Source organism: Hemicordylus capensis, chromosome 6 (genome assembly GCF_027244095.1).
Source record: "Hemicordylus capensis ecotype Gifberg chromosome 6, rHemCap1.1.pri, whole genome shotgun sequence".
Classification (NCBI taxonomy): domain Eukaryota; kingdom Metazoa; phylum Chordata; class Lepidosauria; order Squamata; family Cordylidae; genus Hemicordylus; species Hemicordylus capensis.
This window is the reverse complement of record NC_069662.1, coordinates 10,148,854-10,165,695: the sequence shown is the minus strand read 5'-3', so window position 1 is coordinate 10,165,695 and position 16,842 is coordinate 10,148,854. Positions and strand designations below refer to the sequence as shown.

At 46.8% G+C, this 16,842-nt stretch overlaps 1 protein-coding gene across 1 annotated transcript; it reads left to right on the top strand.

The window, feature by feature from the left end:
• Positions 1-4,706: 4,706 nt before the first annotated feature.
• On the top strand, positions 4,707-13,222 carry LOC128329742 (vomeronasal type-2 receptor 26-like). Its single transcript, XM_053261355.1, has 3 exons — positions 4,707-4,748; positions 11,846-11,972; positions 12,321-13,222. Exons 1-3 carry the CDS (start codon positions 4,707-4,709, stop codon positions 13,220-13,222), a joined length of 1,071 nt encoding a protein of 356 aa, XP_053117330.1.
• Positions 13,223-16,842: the final 3,620 nt, after the last annotated feature.

Here is a 16,842-nt window from a genome sequence, read left to right as displayed (position 1 = left end):
ATCACTGCATGCTTCCTTAATTGGCAGTGTGATGTGTGGGGCATCATATGACATGCAGGTTTCCCCAAAGAGAACTTCAAGATCAGAGATCCTCAGCCCCTCCCACTGCCAGTTTCTGTTCAGGCCCCCTTGCATATCTATCTATCTATCTATCTATCTATCTATCTATCTGTCACATTTGTACACTGCCCCAAATTTTCATCTCTGGGCGGTTAACAATAGCATAAAACAAGTTAAAATATATACAGAAACTTAAAACAATTTAACAATTTAAAAATCATCCACGAATTAAAACCTTAAAATTTTAAAGAATGGAAGAAGCTTTGTTGAAGAGGTGGGTTTTCCCTCTCTCATAACCTCCATGGGTGGAGGGATTGATTGATTGATTGATTTTACATTTTTTATCCCACTCATCCTCCAAGGAGCCCAGAGCAGTGTACTACATACTTAAGTTTCTCCTCACAACAACCCTGTGAAGTAGTTTAAGCTGAGAGAGAAGTGACTGGCCCAGAGTCACCCAGCAAGTATCATGGCTGAATGGGGATTTGAACTCGGGTCTGCTCGTTCCTAGTCCAGCACTCTAACCACTATAGCAAGCTGGATCTGTGGCCATCAACAACCTCCCTGCCAAAGAGTAGAAACCATGTTGGACAAGGGTCAAGAGGAGAAGTGGTAGGCCTCACTGCTCCAAGCAGCTTGTCAGCATCCTCAGGGGTGACAAACTGGAACTGATGCAGCCTAACCACATATGAGGAGTTGCTGGACACCTCCGATTCAGACACTGCAGTAATTGTGGGATCTGAGTCTATGTCAGCCTGAATAAGAGAGATTCATTAGGGAAAACAAAGAACTCATTTAAAACGTCAGCACAGGTAATTGATGGTTCCAAATTCTCATTCAAGGCGGAGGGGCATGTACTAGCCCCCTCACAACAACCGTGAACAACTCAACTGGATGTGAACTTGCAGATGCAAATAAAAAAGAATAACTTCTTTGACACATGTATTGCCAGAGCATTGGTCCATGTTGTAATCTGTTGCATTCAAGTCTTTCTCCACTTGCGCTCCAGTCATCTACCTAGCTTCAGCTCCCGCAGATCTTTGGGATACCAAGGGGCCAGCTTTGAAGTGGGTCGGAGAGGACGCTTAGGAGCCAGGGACGTTGCTTGGGGAGAGGGGGCCTGTGTTCATCCCTCTCTCTGGCGGTCCCCCATAGTGAGGGAGATAGCAATAGCAATAGCACTTACATTTATATACCGCTCTATAGCTGGAAGCTCTCTAAGCGGTTTACAATGATTTAGCATATTGCCCCCCAACATTCTGGGTACTCATTTTAGCAACCTCGGAAGGATGGAAGGCTGAGTCAACCTTGAGCCCCTTGGTCAGGATCGAACTTGTAACCTTCTGGTTACAGGGCGGCAGTTTTATCACTGCACCACCAGGGGCTGAAGAAAATAATGAAGAAAATAGGGAGGGATGGAGATGAAGGGCCTTCAGGAGCTGGGGGCCCATGTTTTTTGAACCCTTTTGCAAAGTTATAGCTATGCCCCTGTTAGGAGCAATCAGGTCTACTGCCCTAGTGAGTTGGCAATTCCAGTTCTCCACCAGGGCATCAACAGGATCACTGGCACAGCCGACACTAAATCCTTCCAAGGCTTCTTGGAATCCTATTGGATCCAATCACCTTTTCAGGCACACCACTATAATAGGCATGCCGATCATGCCTTCACATAGGACAGGCATGAGAGGAGCTAATCCAAGTGCGGAGATATGGATGCCCTCCTATAATGCCCATATGCAGATACCCTGCCCGCCACAAGGATGCCACCATGCCTTCTGCTACATAAGAAGCTGTGGTGTAGGCTGCCTTCAGGAGCCTTGCAAGGGTCTGTTTTGAAAGAGGGTTGGCCCCCCAACAGGGTTAGAGGGCAAGGCACCATGCAGTACCTTGCCTCAGGTGCTGGAATGCCTGGGCCACCCCTGCATGGTTTTTGCCTCGGCCATCCTTTTACTACATGCAACATTCATTCATGTTGCAGACCTACGTCTCTAAAGCTTAATAACAGCAGGGCCCGAGTTCTAATCCATGCATGCAACACGTCCCACCTCTTAGCTGTGGATCCCTGAGGAGACCAGACTCAAACTATGGGTAAAGGGAATGGTCAAATACCCTGTCCAACTTTTTATTAATAGCAACAACGGAAATGTAAGTTAATGTAACATGGCATCTGATGCAGATCAATACTTATTTTGCCAGGTGATGCACCACTGAGAGCCAGGGTATGAGGGGACAGGGGAGCTGGAGCAAACAAGGCCTATCCCCCGCACACCCCCAGCTAAGAGTGACTCCCATTAATGGAATGGGAAGCCCCCCTATTGAAAAAAGGGGGGAAACAACAACTAAATTTAAACCCCAGCTGCCCCGAGCGTCCACCGCCACATGAAGGCATGCAACTGAACAGCATCTGACCCGCCACTCAAATGCCCAGACAAAACAAGAGCAATGCCTGCCTTCAGACTGGCTGTGGAAGCCCTGCCACCCGGCTGGGACAAGTGAATGCTATTAGGACCAAAAAATTCACTTCACACAAAGAGTCACTCAGGTTGTCGAATGACAACATCCCCATGCCCACAAAGTATCTTGGCCACCTCAGCATTCATCTTCCTCGCGGGTTAAGAGCAGCCACATCTGAGGCAATCATCCAATTGATGCAAGGTAACATCTCTACAATAGCGAGAACAGTCCTAGGGCATAAGCCTATGACCTCATTTAAGATCCTTGTAATGAAGGGCAAACACTGCCAACTGGAAACTCGGGCCAAAACATTTTCTTCAAGATACAAGGTCAGAAAACCAGGACAGCGAGGATTCCATGGCAGGCACAAGATCACTGTTTCCTGTAGCTCTCCCTGCCTTCCTCTCTCAACCCCACTGGGATGTGACCAGCCTGGACCCTTCTCATCCCTACTGCCTCCTGAAGGGAACAAAAGCCCCACAGGATGGATGCCACACCCAGAGGCGTAACTAGGGAAAACGGCGCCCAGGGCAAACACTGAAATTGCGCCCCCCCCATCTCATACTGTGTGGGAGGAGGCAATGGTAAACCCCTCCTGTACTCTACCAAAGACAACTTCAGGGCTCTGTGGTTAGCAGGAGTCGACACCAACTCGATGGTGCTCTCTCTCTCTCTCTCTCTCTCTCTCTCTCTCTCTCTATATATATATATATATATATATATATATAATTGCCATATGAAATAAAGTATTCTTACTTTGGAAACATTAGAAAAATACCTTTGTTATCAAGCAAACCATTAGAATAGTTTATTAGGATACTTAACAATTTAAGTGAAATAGTTAGAAATAGTTAAAAATTATAATATTTCCATGCAAAATTTTAAAAGAAGATGGCGAGAGCTCTTAAAGAAAAATAAATACTTTCAGTGATTTGTATTTTGGTAAGAAAACTCATTCTGACCTTGAGATTGCGTGCTAAATAAATTACCTTGGAACGAAAGTGATGTGTTCTCATTACAGCATCTGGAAAGGAAAGAGGAAGGGGAAAACCGAGATGGAAAACTAGGGAAGGGGGAAACCGAGATGGAACTGCATCTGTCTCCATTTCAGAGTCATTAAAGTTCTACTGAATGGCTTGCTCAGTAATTTAAGAAAAAGGCTCCCTGTCATCATCATCATCATCAGTGATCAGCACCAACTCAGTCACCATTGAAGGGATCTGGGAGGCTCCATGCAGAGCTAGCCTCAGCAGCCAACATGTATATTATTTAATCAACTAGAAGTTGCTGGGAAAAGTTCTAGCGTACTTGAGCAGCGGAAGGAGGGGTGTTTCTGTGTGCGCGCGGGGGTTCCCAGTCAGCCACTTAAGATTTCACTAAGGGAGGGGGTGGAGACTCGGCTGCGGCAATCTCTGCTCCTCTGAAATGCCTTAACCCTGGCAGGCAAGCAAGCAAGCCGCTCCCCAAAGAAGCGCCCCCCTCCGGGTTGCCATTGTGCAGACACACACACCTTGTTGTCCTTGTAATAATGTGATGAGTGCGACACAGACATAGCAGGCAGCTGGCGGCAGCAGCAACACAAATGCTCTGGGCTCTCCCACCCTGCCTCGTGGTCACCGCCGAGTCAACGCACGCAATGAAGAAGTCCACGTGCAGGCGGCGAGCTCTCCTCCCACTTGCCAGACACGCATGCGCGGCGTGTCCTCCTCCCTCCCGACACGCATGTGCGACTGGTGGCAGGGGGCAGCACCACGGGGCGGGGTGGGGAGTGAGCTCAGGCTAGCGGAGTGATATGAATGAAGGAGACGTTGACGATGATGCTGAAGAAAGAAGAGCAGCAAGCAGGCAGGCGGCCGCAGGCAGGCACTGTCTCTCTGCAATTTTAGACGCCCGTGGCGCTGAGGAGGGGGGGCGCCGGGACCCGGGGAGGGGACTGCTCCTTGCGGACTGCCTGCTGTGCAGTGCAGACAAAAAAAAATTTTTCTCACCAAAAATTTTTTTCACACAAAAAATTTTTTTTTGGTGAAAGGCAGGGGACCAGTGCGGGCACTTTTTTGCACCCCCTACCGAGTGGCGCCCGGGGCACATGCCCCCCCTTCCCCCCCTATCGTTACGCCCCTGGCCACACCCTTCTCCAGACTCCACAGGGTCACCCAAGCAACCAGGTAAAATGGCATCCCGACTCTTGTACTATGACAAGCCCAGTATATGTCAGCTCCCCGCCAGAAGCCCAGGTGAGGATCCTTGCAGAGCTGTGAAGCCCACAAAGGAGTGCTCTGACCCACAATCCAGACTGAGGAGAATCTGAGAAGATAAGGAAATTACAATCAGACATTGGGGCGGGGGTGGGGGCTGTTGCATGAACTAATTAAGACCCTTTTGGACATACGACTTATAGGCCTGAGATGATCATCTGCTGATCTGCCTTAAAGCATGTTCCCCCCACTTCCCTGGCGGCCAGCACAGAAATGGCCCCAATCCTAAAGGAGTGTGTGTTCCAAAATGGTCCAAGGGGAGACCAGCCACCAACAAAGACTGCCTCAAAATGACTTTGCACAGGCAATGATGGGATTCACCTACTACTAATGATGAGCCAGGATGCAGCCATACTCCCCACCTCCCATGGAAGGTCACTAAGTCAGATGACTGCTTTAACTGCCAGCTTAGCTTAGCCTTTCGCTTGCAACAAATTAACCTCTGCTTCCCATGAAAAGGAAGGAAGAAAATGGTTCCTTGTTCCTTGTTCTTTGTTCTGTAAATGCAAGAGATAACAGATTGCACAAAGAGGTTACACTAAAAGCTCAGAGGGATCATTTATGCTAAAGAATGTTTGCCTGTGTTTATCTAAGTGCATCAAGACTAGCAGAAAGGGAGGGGGACTAACGGAGTACGATGAAGCTGAAACTTTGTGTAACTACTCATACTTGTTAGGGTTCCTTGCTAGGGTTCCTTGTTAGGGTTAAGATATCAGAGGGCTAGGAGTTCTTAGGGTTCCCTAAAGGCACTGTTTGCTGATTGGTGGGGGTGGAGTCAGCTAGGGCTGGGCGGGGCCCCACATTTCCTTTCCTTTGGCTCTCATCCTGTGTGACAGTTGGAAGGCTACTCTACATATGAGGTGAAGGCCCGAGAGCATAACGAACAGGACGTAGGAGTTTTGCAGGAGTTTAGCGGGAAGTGTGCGGGGGAGCCTGGAATGAGCCCCTGAAATCGCGATCGCAATCGCTATCACAAGGAGCCTGGTGGAGAAGAGAACGTAAGTACATATCCCTCTCTCATATCCTTCATATTCTTGGGAAAGGCTGTTTGGACAGTTAAATAGCTGACCATTACAGCTGAGACCTATCCTAACAAAATATCTAATAAACAGACAATAAGCTCCCTAAATACTGTAAAGAGCTAACTAAAACAGTATGAAGATAGAAGGTCAGCAGGGGAAGGGGCACTTCCCAGTGTATTGCACAGAGTGCCACATGTACGACTATTTGCCCCATGGGCAGAAGTCGTGGGTGTGTGCTCGGTGCAAGGAGCTCCTGGCTCTCAGGGAACAAATCCGTTCCCTCGAGACCAAGGTGGCGGATCTGGAGAAGCTCAGAGAGACAGAGAGGCATGTGGACGAGACCTTCAGGGATGTGATAGAGGCATCCCACTCCAGGGCCATTAGCTCCTCTGCTGTCAGGGAGAATGAAGGTCTTGGGCAAGGAGGACATCAGTCTGAGGAAGAGGGAGATGCTCCTTTAGAAGGGACCCCTTCCGTGGATGATGAGCCCATATCCTCTCGCACAGGGGATACTCCTCTGGGGGGTGGGGGCCTCCTTGTAGTTGGTGATTCGATCATTAGGGGGATAGAGAGATGGGTTTGTGACCCGCGTGTTGACCGCACGGTGACTTGCCTGCCTGGTGCGAAGGTTGCGGACATTACGCAGCGTCTAGACAGGCTCCTAGGCAGTGCTGGGGAGGAGACAGCTGTCGTGGTGCACGTCGGCACCAACGGTGTGGGGAAATGCAGTCGGGAGGTCTGGAAGCCAAATTTAGGCTGATAGGTAGCATTTTGAAGTCCAGGACCCCCAAGGTAGCATTCTCAGAAATGCTACCTGTTCCACGCGCAAGTACAGTGAGACAGGCAGAGCTGAGCGGTTTCAATGCGTGGATGAGACGGTGGTGCCGGGAGGAGGGGTTTAGATTTGTTAGGCACTGGGACACATTTTGGGGCAGGCAAGGCCTGTACAAAAGGGACGGGCTGCACTTGAACCAAGATGGAACCAGACTGCTGGCGCTTAAAATCAAAAAGGTTGCAGAGCAGCTTTTAAAATGACACCTGGGGAACAGCCGATGGGAGCTGGGCAGTATCCCGTTTGGTAAAAGCCATCCTTTAAAGTGTGAGGCTGCAAAGAATGCAAATAAAATAGAAGGGGATGGAGCAAAACTGCATAAAGAGCAGATGGGAGCCTGTGCCAGCAGGTTAAAGAGTCAAAAGAGTAGCATACATCAGGGGAGAGATTCAGCGTATAGGGGCTTGTATGCCAATGCCAGAAGCCTCCGAACCAAGATGGGTGAGCTGGAGTGCTTGGTTGCTAATGCAGAAATAGACATAGTGGGCATAACAGAAACATGGTGGAACAGTGAGAACCAGTGGGACACTGTTATCCCTGGGTATAAACTTTACAGAAAGGACAGGGAGGGGCGCCTTGGAGGAGGGGTAGCACTGTATGTTAAAGAAGGGATAGAATCTAATAAGCTAGAAAACCTAAGTGGACTGGAGTCCTCCACAGAAACCCTGTGGGTGACTATACAAGGTCGGAAAGGAAACGTGCTACTGGGGACGTGCTATCGCCCTCCGGATCAAAATGATGACAGTGACTGGGAGTTGCAGGAGGAAATCAGGGAGGCGTCAAGGAGAGGCAGGGCTGTAATAATGAGTGATTTCAACTACCCACACATAGACTGGATAAATTCACATTCAAGTCAGGACAAAGAGGTCAAATTTCTAGATACGTTAAATGACTGTGCCCTAGAACAGTTGGTCATGGAACCAACCAGAGACAAGGCGACCTTAGATCTAATTCTGAGTGACACCCAGGACCTGGTGCGTGATGTCAGTGTCATCGACCCTTTAAGGAACAGTGACCATAGTGCCATCAAATTCAGCATACATGCGGGGAGAGAATCACCAAGGATGTCTAACACGGACATTTTGAATTTCAGAAGAGGAAACTTCTCCAAAATGAGGAGTATGGTGAAAAAAAAGCTGAGGGGGGAAATCAGGAGAGTCACTTCGCTCCAGAGTGCATGGAGTTTACTCAAAACCACAATACTAGAAGCCCAGTTAGATTGTATACCCAAAAGGAGGAAAGGTACCACTAAGTCCAGGAGGATGCCAGCATGGCTAACGGGTACCGTCAAGGAAGCCATAAAAGGGAAGAAGACTTCCTTCCAAAATTGGAAGGCCTGTCCAAACGAAGAGAACAAAAAGGAACACAAACTCTGGCAAAAGAAATGCAAGGTGACAATAAGGGAGGCGAAAAGAGAGTTTGAGGAACATTTAGCCAAAAGTATCAAGGGGAATAACAAAAACTTCTTTAAGTACATCAGAAGCAGGAAACCTGCCAGGGAGGCGGTTGGGCCATTAGACAATGAGGGAGTGAAAGGGATTATTAAGGAGGATATGGAGGTTGCAGAGAAACTGAATGAGTTCTTTGCATCTGTCTTCACGGCAGAGGATACCTGTTCCTGAACCAGACTTTTTAGGGATGGAGGCTAGAGAGCTGAGTCAGATAAAAGTGACAAGGGATGATGTTCTAAACTGTCTGGAAAAACTGAAAGCTAACAAATCACCAGGGCCAGATGGCATCCATCCAAGAGTCCTCAAAGAACTCAAATGTGAAATTGCCGACCTCCTTGCTAAAATATTTAACTTATCCCTGAAATCGGGCTCTGTACCAGAGGACTGGAGAGTGGCAAATGTAACACCGATTTTCAAAAAGGGATCCAGGGGCGATCCGGGAAATTACAGGCCAGTTAGCCTAACATCCATTCCAGGCAAATTGATGGAAAGCATCCTCAAGGATAAAATTGTAAAGCACCTAGAAGAACAGGCCCTGCTCGGAGTGAGCCAGCATGGCTTCCGCAAAGATATATCTTGCCTCACCAACCTTTTGGACTTCTTTGAGAGTGTCAACAAGCATGTGGATCAAGGTGATCCAGTTGACATAGTCTACCTGGACTTCCAAAAAGCTTTTGACAAAGTTCCTCATCAAAGGCTCCTGAGGAAACTTAGCTGTCATGGGATAAAGGGACAAGTACATGTGTGGATTGCTAACTGGTTGAAAGACAGGAAACAGAGGGTAGGTATAAATGGAGAGTTTTCACAATGGAGGGAAGTAAGAAGTGGGGTCCCCCAGGGATCTGTACTGGGACCGGTGCTTTTTAATGTATTCATAAATGATCTAGAAGCAGGGGTAAGCAGCGACGTGGCCAAATTTGCAGATGATACCAAACTCTTCCGGGTAGTGAAATCTCAAACGGATTGTGAGCAGCTCCAAAAGGATCTCTCCAACCTGGGTGAGTGGGCGACAAAATGGCAAATGCAGTTCAATGTTAGCAAGTGTAAAGTGATGCAAATTGGGATGAAAAACCCCAACTTCAAGTATATGCTGATGGGATCCGAGCTGTCGGTGACGGACCAGGAGAGGGATCTTGGGGTTGTGGTTGACAGCTCATTGAAAGTGTCGACTCAATGTGCGGCAGCTGTGAAAAAGGCAAATTCCATGCTAGGGATCATTAGGAAGGGGATTGAAAATAAAACAGATAACATTATAATGCCCTTATACAAAACTATGGTGCGACCACACTTGGAGTACTGCGTACAGTTCTGGTCACCACATCTTAAAAAGGACATTGTTGAACTGGAGAAGGTACAGAAAAGGGCAACCAAGATGATCAGGGGACTACAGCACCTTTCCTATGAGGCAAGACTACAACACCTGGGGCTTTTTAGTTTAGAAAAAAGACGACTGCGGGGAGACATGATAGAGGTCTATAAAATCATGCATGGTGTGGAGAAAGTGGAGAGAGAGAGATTCTTTTCCCTCTCACACAACACTAGAAACAGGGATCACTCCATGAAATTGATTGCCAGAAGGTCTAGGACCAACAAACGGAAGTACTTTTTCACACAACGCGTGATCCTCTTGTGGAACTCTCTGCCACAGGATGTGGTGACAGCCAACAACCTGGATGGCTTTAAGAGGGGTTTGGATGGCTTCATGGAGCAGAGGTCTATCAATGGCTACTAGTCGGAGGGCTGTAGGCCACCTCCTGCCTCAAGGGCAGGGTGCCTCTGAGTACCAGTTGCAGGGGAGTAATGGCAGGTGAGACGGCATGCCCTCAACTCCTGCCTGTAGGCTTCCAGCGGCATCTGGTGGGCTTCTGTGCGAAACAGGATGCTGGACTAGATGGGCCTTGGGCCTGATCCAGCAGAGCTCTTCTTATGTTCTTATGTTCTTATACAACGCAGATGCTGAATTTGCTGGGTGTGCTTTGCTTTGGGGACGATCCCCGGCACTGATTGCTCTGTGCAGCATAAACTTTAAAAGATTTCCACCTCTGGCATGTTTATTGGCACTTGCATGCCAGGCAAGAACCCACTTTTTGGGACAACACTATTACTATGAGGCAATTCACACGATGGGAGGAAATTGGGCTAGCGGAGGCTAGTCTGATTTCCTCTCATTGTGAGAACCACCGGGCTCGGCTGCTTAAGTAGCCCGGCAGTTGAACCAGGTTTGCGGAGTGAGCGCTCCACAAACCCGGTTTTTCTGCTTGTGAGTTGCCACAGTGTGGCTCCACGCTGCGGCTACTCATGAGGAGACCCCCGACCGGGAGGCTGAAAAGCAGCCTCCCGGCTTGGGGTGATCTCTCCAGCATGCACAGGGCATGCTGGAGCTTCCGCTGGCTCCGGGACAAAGCCGGCGGTTGTGTGGGCAGCGGCTACGGCTGTTGGGGCAGTCTGACTGCTCATCTGTTGGGAGAGCGTGTCTGTGGGGAGATCCCCTCATGGATCGTGAGAAGAGCCTCTACATCTTCTCCTGCTGCTGCTGCTGCTGCTACTACTGCTACCGCCACCACTACTAAATATAATAATCAGTTAAGCTATACAGTTAAAACATAATGCATGTCAACTGTAGACCAATCAGTGGGATATTATGAGGGGCACAGGGCTTGTGCGGCCCTCTTCCCACCCCACTATGCTTCACAATGACTTAGACGATAAAAAGCCAATCTGGCCAAAGCTCCCAGGTTCCAAAGCTCCCCGCCACCATCTGTTATGCCGAATGGGTTATTCAGAAATTATTCACCACAAGTAACGATGGTCCATGTTTGTGCTCCAAGAATGGTTTCCTTCTACTTTAAAAAAGAATTCATGAGTCTTACCTAAAAATCTAATTACTTCTGCCTCTCCAGGGATGGTTTTGGTTAACGTGGTTGCTCCTGCAGTCATTGAGGCGAGTCTCATGATTGGTGAGACATGTCTTCGGAGGGTTTGTGGGGAGATCCGGTGGGGCTGTGGGGATTGGGGGCAGTGTGGTCTCCAGAACTTTCAAGATGACCCACCTGAGCACTTGGGCATCTGGGAGAGACCCCCAGGGCCGGGAGGCTTGTTTCAGCCTCCCAGCGGAGGGTCTCCTCATGTGCCGCCATGGTGTGGAGCATGATCCAAAAGACAGGGTTAACGGAGCACTCGCTCCGCTAACCTTGGCTAAGGGGAGGGGGAATTAAGAGGGTTTGCTGCTGGGAGCGGCACAGCTCCCATGGCAGCACACGATCCACCAAAACTGGGCTAGGTTCCCTTAGCCCACTTTTGGTGGATCATGAGTATCTCTTCATTATGTGGCTGCTTCCATTGGCACTGGCTTCCTGGATGATGATAGCTTGGCACTTCCCCTATCTGTTCAGCTGTGTCAGGATTTAGGTTTCCTGCAGCTACGAAACCTGCTATGCCAGACAAAATACTAGTCAGTGGAGCTGTTTGTGGTTCAGAGCTGACTATGGCTATTTCTGCTGCATCCACTCTCCAGTCTACTAACCTTAATGAACAAGAAAACATAAAGGAATGATATTGTGGCTCTCACAAGCCCAAAGAAGGGTATTGAGGCTGTGACCAACTGCCAGCATACCTATCCCCACAGCTTTGATGGTGTCAACCAAATGAAATGAGTTGAAAGAGGCTTCAGTGCTTTATGTACAGCTTTATGTACAGCTCAAGTGCTTTATGTACAAATTCCCAAAATCTGTGTTTGGAAGTTAATGCAATCTATTCATTCATTTTGAACAGGCACTGCCTCTTTCATTGTGTAATGACAATTGTCAGCCAGGTTATAGAAGAGCAAAGAAGGAAAGGAAGCCATTTTGTTGCTATGATTGCCTTCCATGTACAGAAGGGAAGATTTCAAAACAGATTGGTAAGAGCTGTTCATTCCGGATTTTCTAATAGTGACCACTGATTACAGATTTGATTTCTAAAGAAAGTTTCTAAGTACTTAAAAATGCATTCAGGATTGGTTCTATTTCTAAAAACATCCAGGACTGGGTGACTGTATTGGTTCAGATTCTGTTGACTGGAATATAAGTTGCTTAAATTTGAATTAGAAACGGTGTCAGTTAATGGGAGCCAAGGTTCTGTATTTTTCCCCCCTACATGGCAGTTACCTTATAGCACCCTGTGACAAGAAAAGCAGTGTATAAGGTTTTCCCCCTCTAAAATAAAAGTAATAAACATCTTGTCCAGATCTGCACATTTTCTTTTCCAGATATGGATGACTGTGATCAATGTCCAGAAGATCATTATACAAATGATGAACAGGATTTATGCCTTCCCAAAGTGATCACTTTCTTGTCTTATGAAGAACTTTTGGGCACCATTTTGGCCATTTTTGCTCTTTCCTTGTCTTGCATCACAGTTTTTGTGCTTGGGACTTTCATGAGGTATCACAACACACCCATTGTCAAAGCCAACAACCGCAGTCTCTCCTACACTCTCCTCATCTCCCTCCTGCTCTCCTTCCTTTGTGTTTTCCTCTTCATTGGTCGACCTGCGGAGTTGACCTGTCTTCTTCGACAACCGGCCTTCAGCATCATTTTCTCGGTTGCTATTTCTTGCATGCTGGCCAAAACCATCACAGTGATTCTAGCTTTCATGGCCAAAGAGCCAGGGTCTACTAGGAGAAAGTGGGTAGGGAAAAGACTGTCCATCTCCCTTGTCCTTTCCTGCTCTCATCTTCAAGCAGGCATTTGTGCAATATGGTTAGGAACCTCTCCTCCATTCCCGGATTTTGACATGCAGTCCCTGACTAGGGAGATTGTAGCAGAATGTAACCAAGGGTCTGTCTTTATGTTTTATCTTGTTTTGGGCTACATGGGACTTCTGTCCATCATCAGCTTCTCTGTGGCTTTCCTTGCCAGGAAGTTGCCAGACAGCTTTAACGAGGCCAAGTTTATCACCTTCAGCATGTTGTTGTTCTGCAGTGTTTGGTTGTCTTTTGTTCCTACCTACTTGAGCACCAAAGGGAAATATATGGTGGCTGTGGAGATCTTCTCCATCTTAGCTTCTAGTGCTGGGCTACTGGCTTTTATCTTTTCCCCCAAATGCTACATCATTTTGCTGAGGCCTGAACTGAACAAAAGGGACCAGCTAGTAAAGAGAACATATTGAGGATGTTTTTGTCTTTTAATATGAGCTGTGCTAAAAAGCTTTTCTCAATTAATCTAGCTTTACTATTGTGTCATATGGAATGACCTATCGACCTCATACCTTCAGTTTTATTGTGAACCACCCAGAGACGTAAGTTTTGGTGTGGTATAGAAATCTGTCAAACCAACCAACCAATAAAATAAAATAAAATAAATTTTCTATCATTGTTTCTCATTATTACATTTTTATGACAATGGGTGTAAGCTCTTTGGATGCTTCCCCACAAGGCTGTATGACACTTGCTTTCATAATAAAAAAAACTTGGGCTGTAATGGAATACACTTTTGTCGTTTGCTCTTCTGTGAGTTTCCCCCAGAAACAGAGTTGCAAAGAGTATTGCAACTTGATATTTTCTGTTACCAATTTCTTTTGACACCTCAATGGGAGGCTATCAGCTATTTTACCATTGCAAAGCTTAACAAAAACAAATGGTTGGGTTGTTAAGTTGATAATACAAAAGGGTGAGAAATGTTTTTGTTTCCAGACCCCAATAACAGACAAGACACATGCAAAACCGCCCTGAGACCTTGGGTTAGGGCAGTATAAAAATGTGCTAAATAAATAAATAAATAAATAAATATGATGAATCACAAAATAATGAATCACATTCAGTGACTCACAGGCTTCACTTTATTAACAATCTACAAGAACTACAGTGGCATAACATAACAGAGCCAGTGTGGTATAGTGGTTAGAGTGCTAGACTAGGCCCAGGGAGACCAGGGTTCAAATCCCCATTCAGCCATGATAGTTGCTGGGTGACTCTGGGCCAGTCTCTCAGCCTAACCTACTTCACAGGGTTGTTGTGAAGAGAAATTTAAGTATGTAGTACACCGCTCTGGGCTCCTTGGAGGAAGAGTGGGATATAAAATATAAAAAGATAAATAAAATAAAATAAAATAATTTAGAATGCGGGTAATACCAATAACTCCACAGGGTAATTAGCCTCATACATGATGACTGCCTTCCCCACTGTTGGGCAATACAACTGAGCTTGAAATCTATTAGAAATCTCATGACTGCTCAGACTTCTTCAAAGCCACATAGCTTGCTAAGTCGAGGGAGGGTTGCCTGAGTCATTCCACTTCCTGAGCCCCAAAGCTCAAACCCTAACCAAACAAATCCCCAAAGGGGTTCCATTGCCAGACACCCTCCAAAACCCTGTGGGCTTTTCCATGGAGTTCCCCTTTCACCCTAAAAATGCCTCTGCTTGAAGACAAGTAGTTTAACTTAATCCCCTATACCTGCACTGACCTACCAGTGTTCCTGGGATTTCTCTACTTACTGCCATCACCATTAATGTCACCAGTGCCCACAGTATAGTAAAAAAAATAAAAATAGCCACTATAAGGCAAAAAGGTGGAGATTTAAACATTCTTACTTGGTCCTAGATATGACCAGCTAATGACTCTCTGAGTAGGTGCTAAGCTAACATTGGACTATGAAGGACAAGAGATTCAAAGGCAACTGCTGTGCTTCCTGTCAGTTGGTCATTTCATCTCAGGACAGCATCTCAAATATGTCTCACCTCTGCATGAGGCTGGGTGCAACCCTGCCCACCCCACACCTTATTGGGAGCTAGGTTAGGAGAGGCATTCCACCTATTAATTGGTATTTCCATGTAAATTTTAGTGTATTCCACTTCTGAAAATGCAATTCCAGTTTGTGCTATGTTAAAAAAAATTATGCCATCTCTAGAAATACAGAACTTGCAAAACTGGTCCTTCTTTTGTGGTTAAGTTTTCTTTCTTGGGGATTCCATTTTCTGCTGGTTTTTCTTCTTGTGGGTAACTACAAGTATATGTCTCTTGGTTCCTCTGGGCAAAGTTCAAGCAATGCTCCTGTTGAGATGTGATGAATGTGTTTTATTTGGCATTTCAACAGCAGCCCATAGCTCAGTAGGTGATTATCTGACCTGTAATTAACAATGATTACTACTAGTTCTCCCAAGAGAGTTTCAGTGGCCACACACAAAACATCTAAGCAATACTGAATGATGCGATGAATATATGCCTCATGCCCCTCAGAGCTGGGAAAGACAGGGCTCTCTCAGGCTGTTCACGAATACTTCACACTGTACAGTCTTGAATTCCTATCAATCAGATGGGTGATCATTCAACTCAAATTGTGCTAATCCCCAACATAAAAATGGCTACCAAGCAACATGCAAACTAAATGATTGAATGAGTGAATGAATGATTGAATGAATGAATGAATGATCGAATGAATGATTTCCTACTGAGATGCACACACAGATTCCCCAATCCTCCTCCCACCTAGTTATTTGCTCACACAGAAGTAACAATTGGGAGAATGCACAGCTCTCATACTGGTCAGGGCACTTGTCCTACGCAGTTCCTGGTTGTGTGAACTTCCTTATTGTCTTTCACCAGTGGTAGCAAAGTGTAACGGATGACCCCCGATGCTGAGCCTTGGGAAGGGGGTCTAAATATCACATGTGTTCCAGCTGCCCGGTGCTTTCTCCTCTTCTATTTTTGTTGACAAACACCTTCATTACTCTCTCACCACTGTATGGTAAGCTGCGAGGGAACATCAGAGTGTGTGTGTGTGTGTGTGTGTGTGTGTGTGTGTGTGTGTGTGTGTGTGTGACAGATGGGTCACTTTAGAGGGCACTCTGCCCTGGCATTTGAGAGGGCACTTTGACTTTCACACCTATAGCCAGTCCTTTGGTTGAACAAACATTCTCTGCACACTTCTGTGGTTTCCCCCGATAAAGAGTTGAATCAGTCTGACAGCTTCACTCCTTCTCAACCAATTGGGGCTGCATGCTCACAACCAGAACGATCATGGATAAAGAGTTAGAACATAAGAACAGCCTTGCTGGATCAGGCCCAAGGCCCATCTAGTCCAGCTTCCTGTTTTGCACAGTGGCCCACCAGATGTCCCTGGGAAGTCCACAGGCAAGAGCTGAGAGCCAGCCCTCTCTCCTGCTGTTGCTCCCCTGCAACTAGTATTTAGAGGCATCTTGCCTCTGAGGCTGGAGGGGGCCTATAGCCACCAGACTAGTAGCCATTGATAGACCTGTCCTCCATGAATGTATCTAAACCCCCTCTTAATGCTATCCAGGCTATTGGCTGTCACCATAACTAGAGGCAGAGAATTATGTGTTTTGTGAACACATAATTCCTTTTGTCAGTCCTAATTGTTTTGGCAAACAGTTTCATGGGATGACCACTGGTTCTAGTGTTGTGAGAAAGGGAGGAAAATTACTCTCTGTCCACTCTACTTCCCTATATCATGTAGCCACCCCTTTTCCAAACTAAAGAGTCCCGGATGCTGTAGCCTTGCCTCATAAAGAAGCTGCTCCCAGCCCCCTGATCATCTTGACTGGTCTCTTATGGACCTTTTCCAGTTCTACAAGGTCCTTCTTAAAATATGGCATCCAGAACTGTACCCAGCAGTGTTGTTGTGGCTACCCTTGCCAAGGTTGGCCCGGCATTATAGCAATAGCAATAGCAATAGCACTTACATTTATATACCGCTCTATAGCCGAAGCTCTCTAAGCGGTTTACAATGATTTAGCATATTGCCCCCCAACATTCTGGGTACTCATTTTACCG

Bases quoted from the DNA above. Each gene is read 5' to 3' on its own strand.
- LOC128329742 (XM_053261355.1), top strand. From the start codon at position 4,707: ATGACAAGCCCAGTATATGTCAGCTCCCCGCCAGAAGCCCAG. The intron at 4,749-11,845 runs GTGAGGATCCTT...CATTTTGAACAG, and splicing joins GCTCCCCGCCAGAAGCCCAG to GCACTGCCTCTTTCATTGTG. The intron at 11,973-12,320 runs GTAAGAGCTGTT...TTTCTTTTCCAG, and splicing joins GAAGATTTCAAAACAGATTG to ATATGGATGACTGTGATCAA.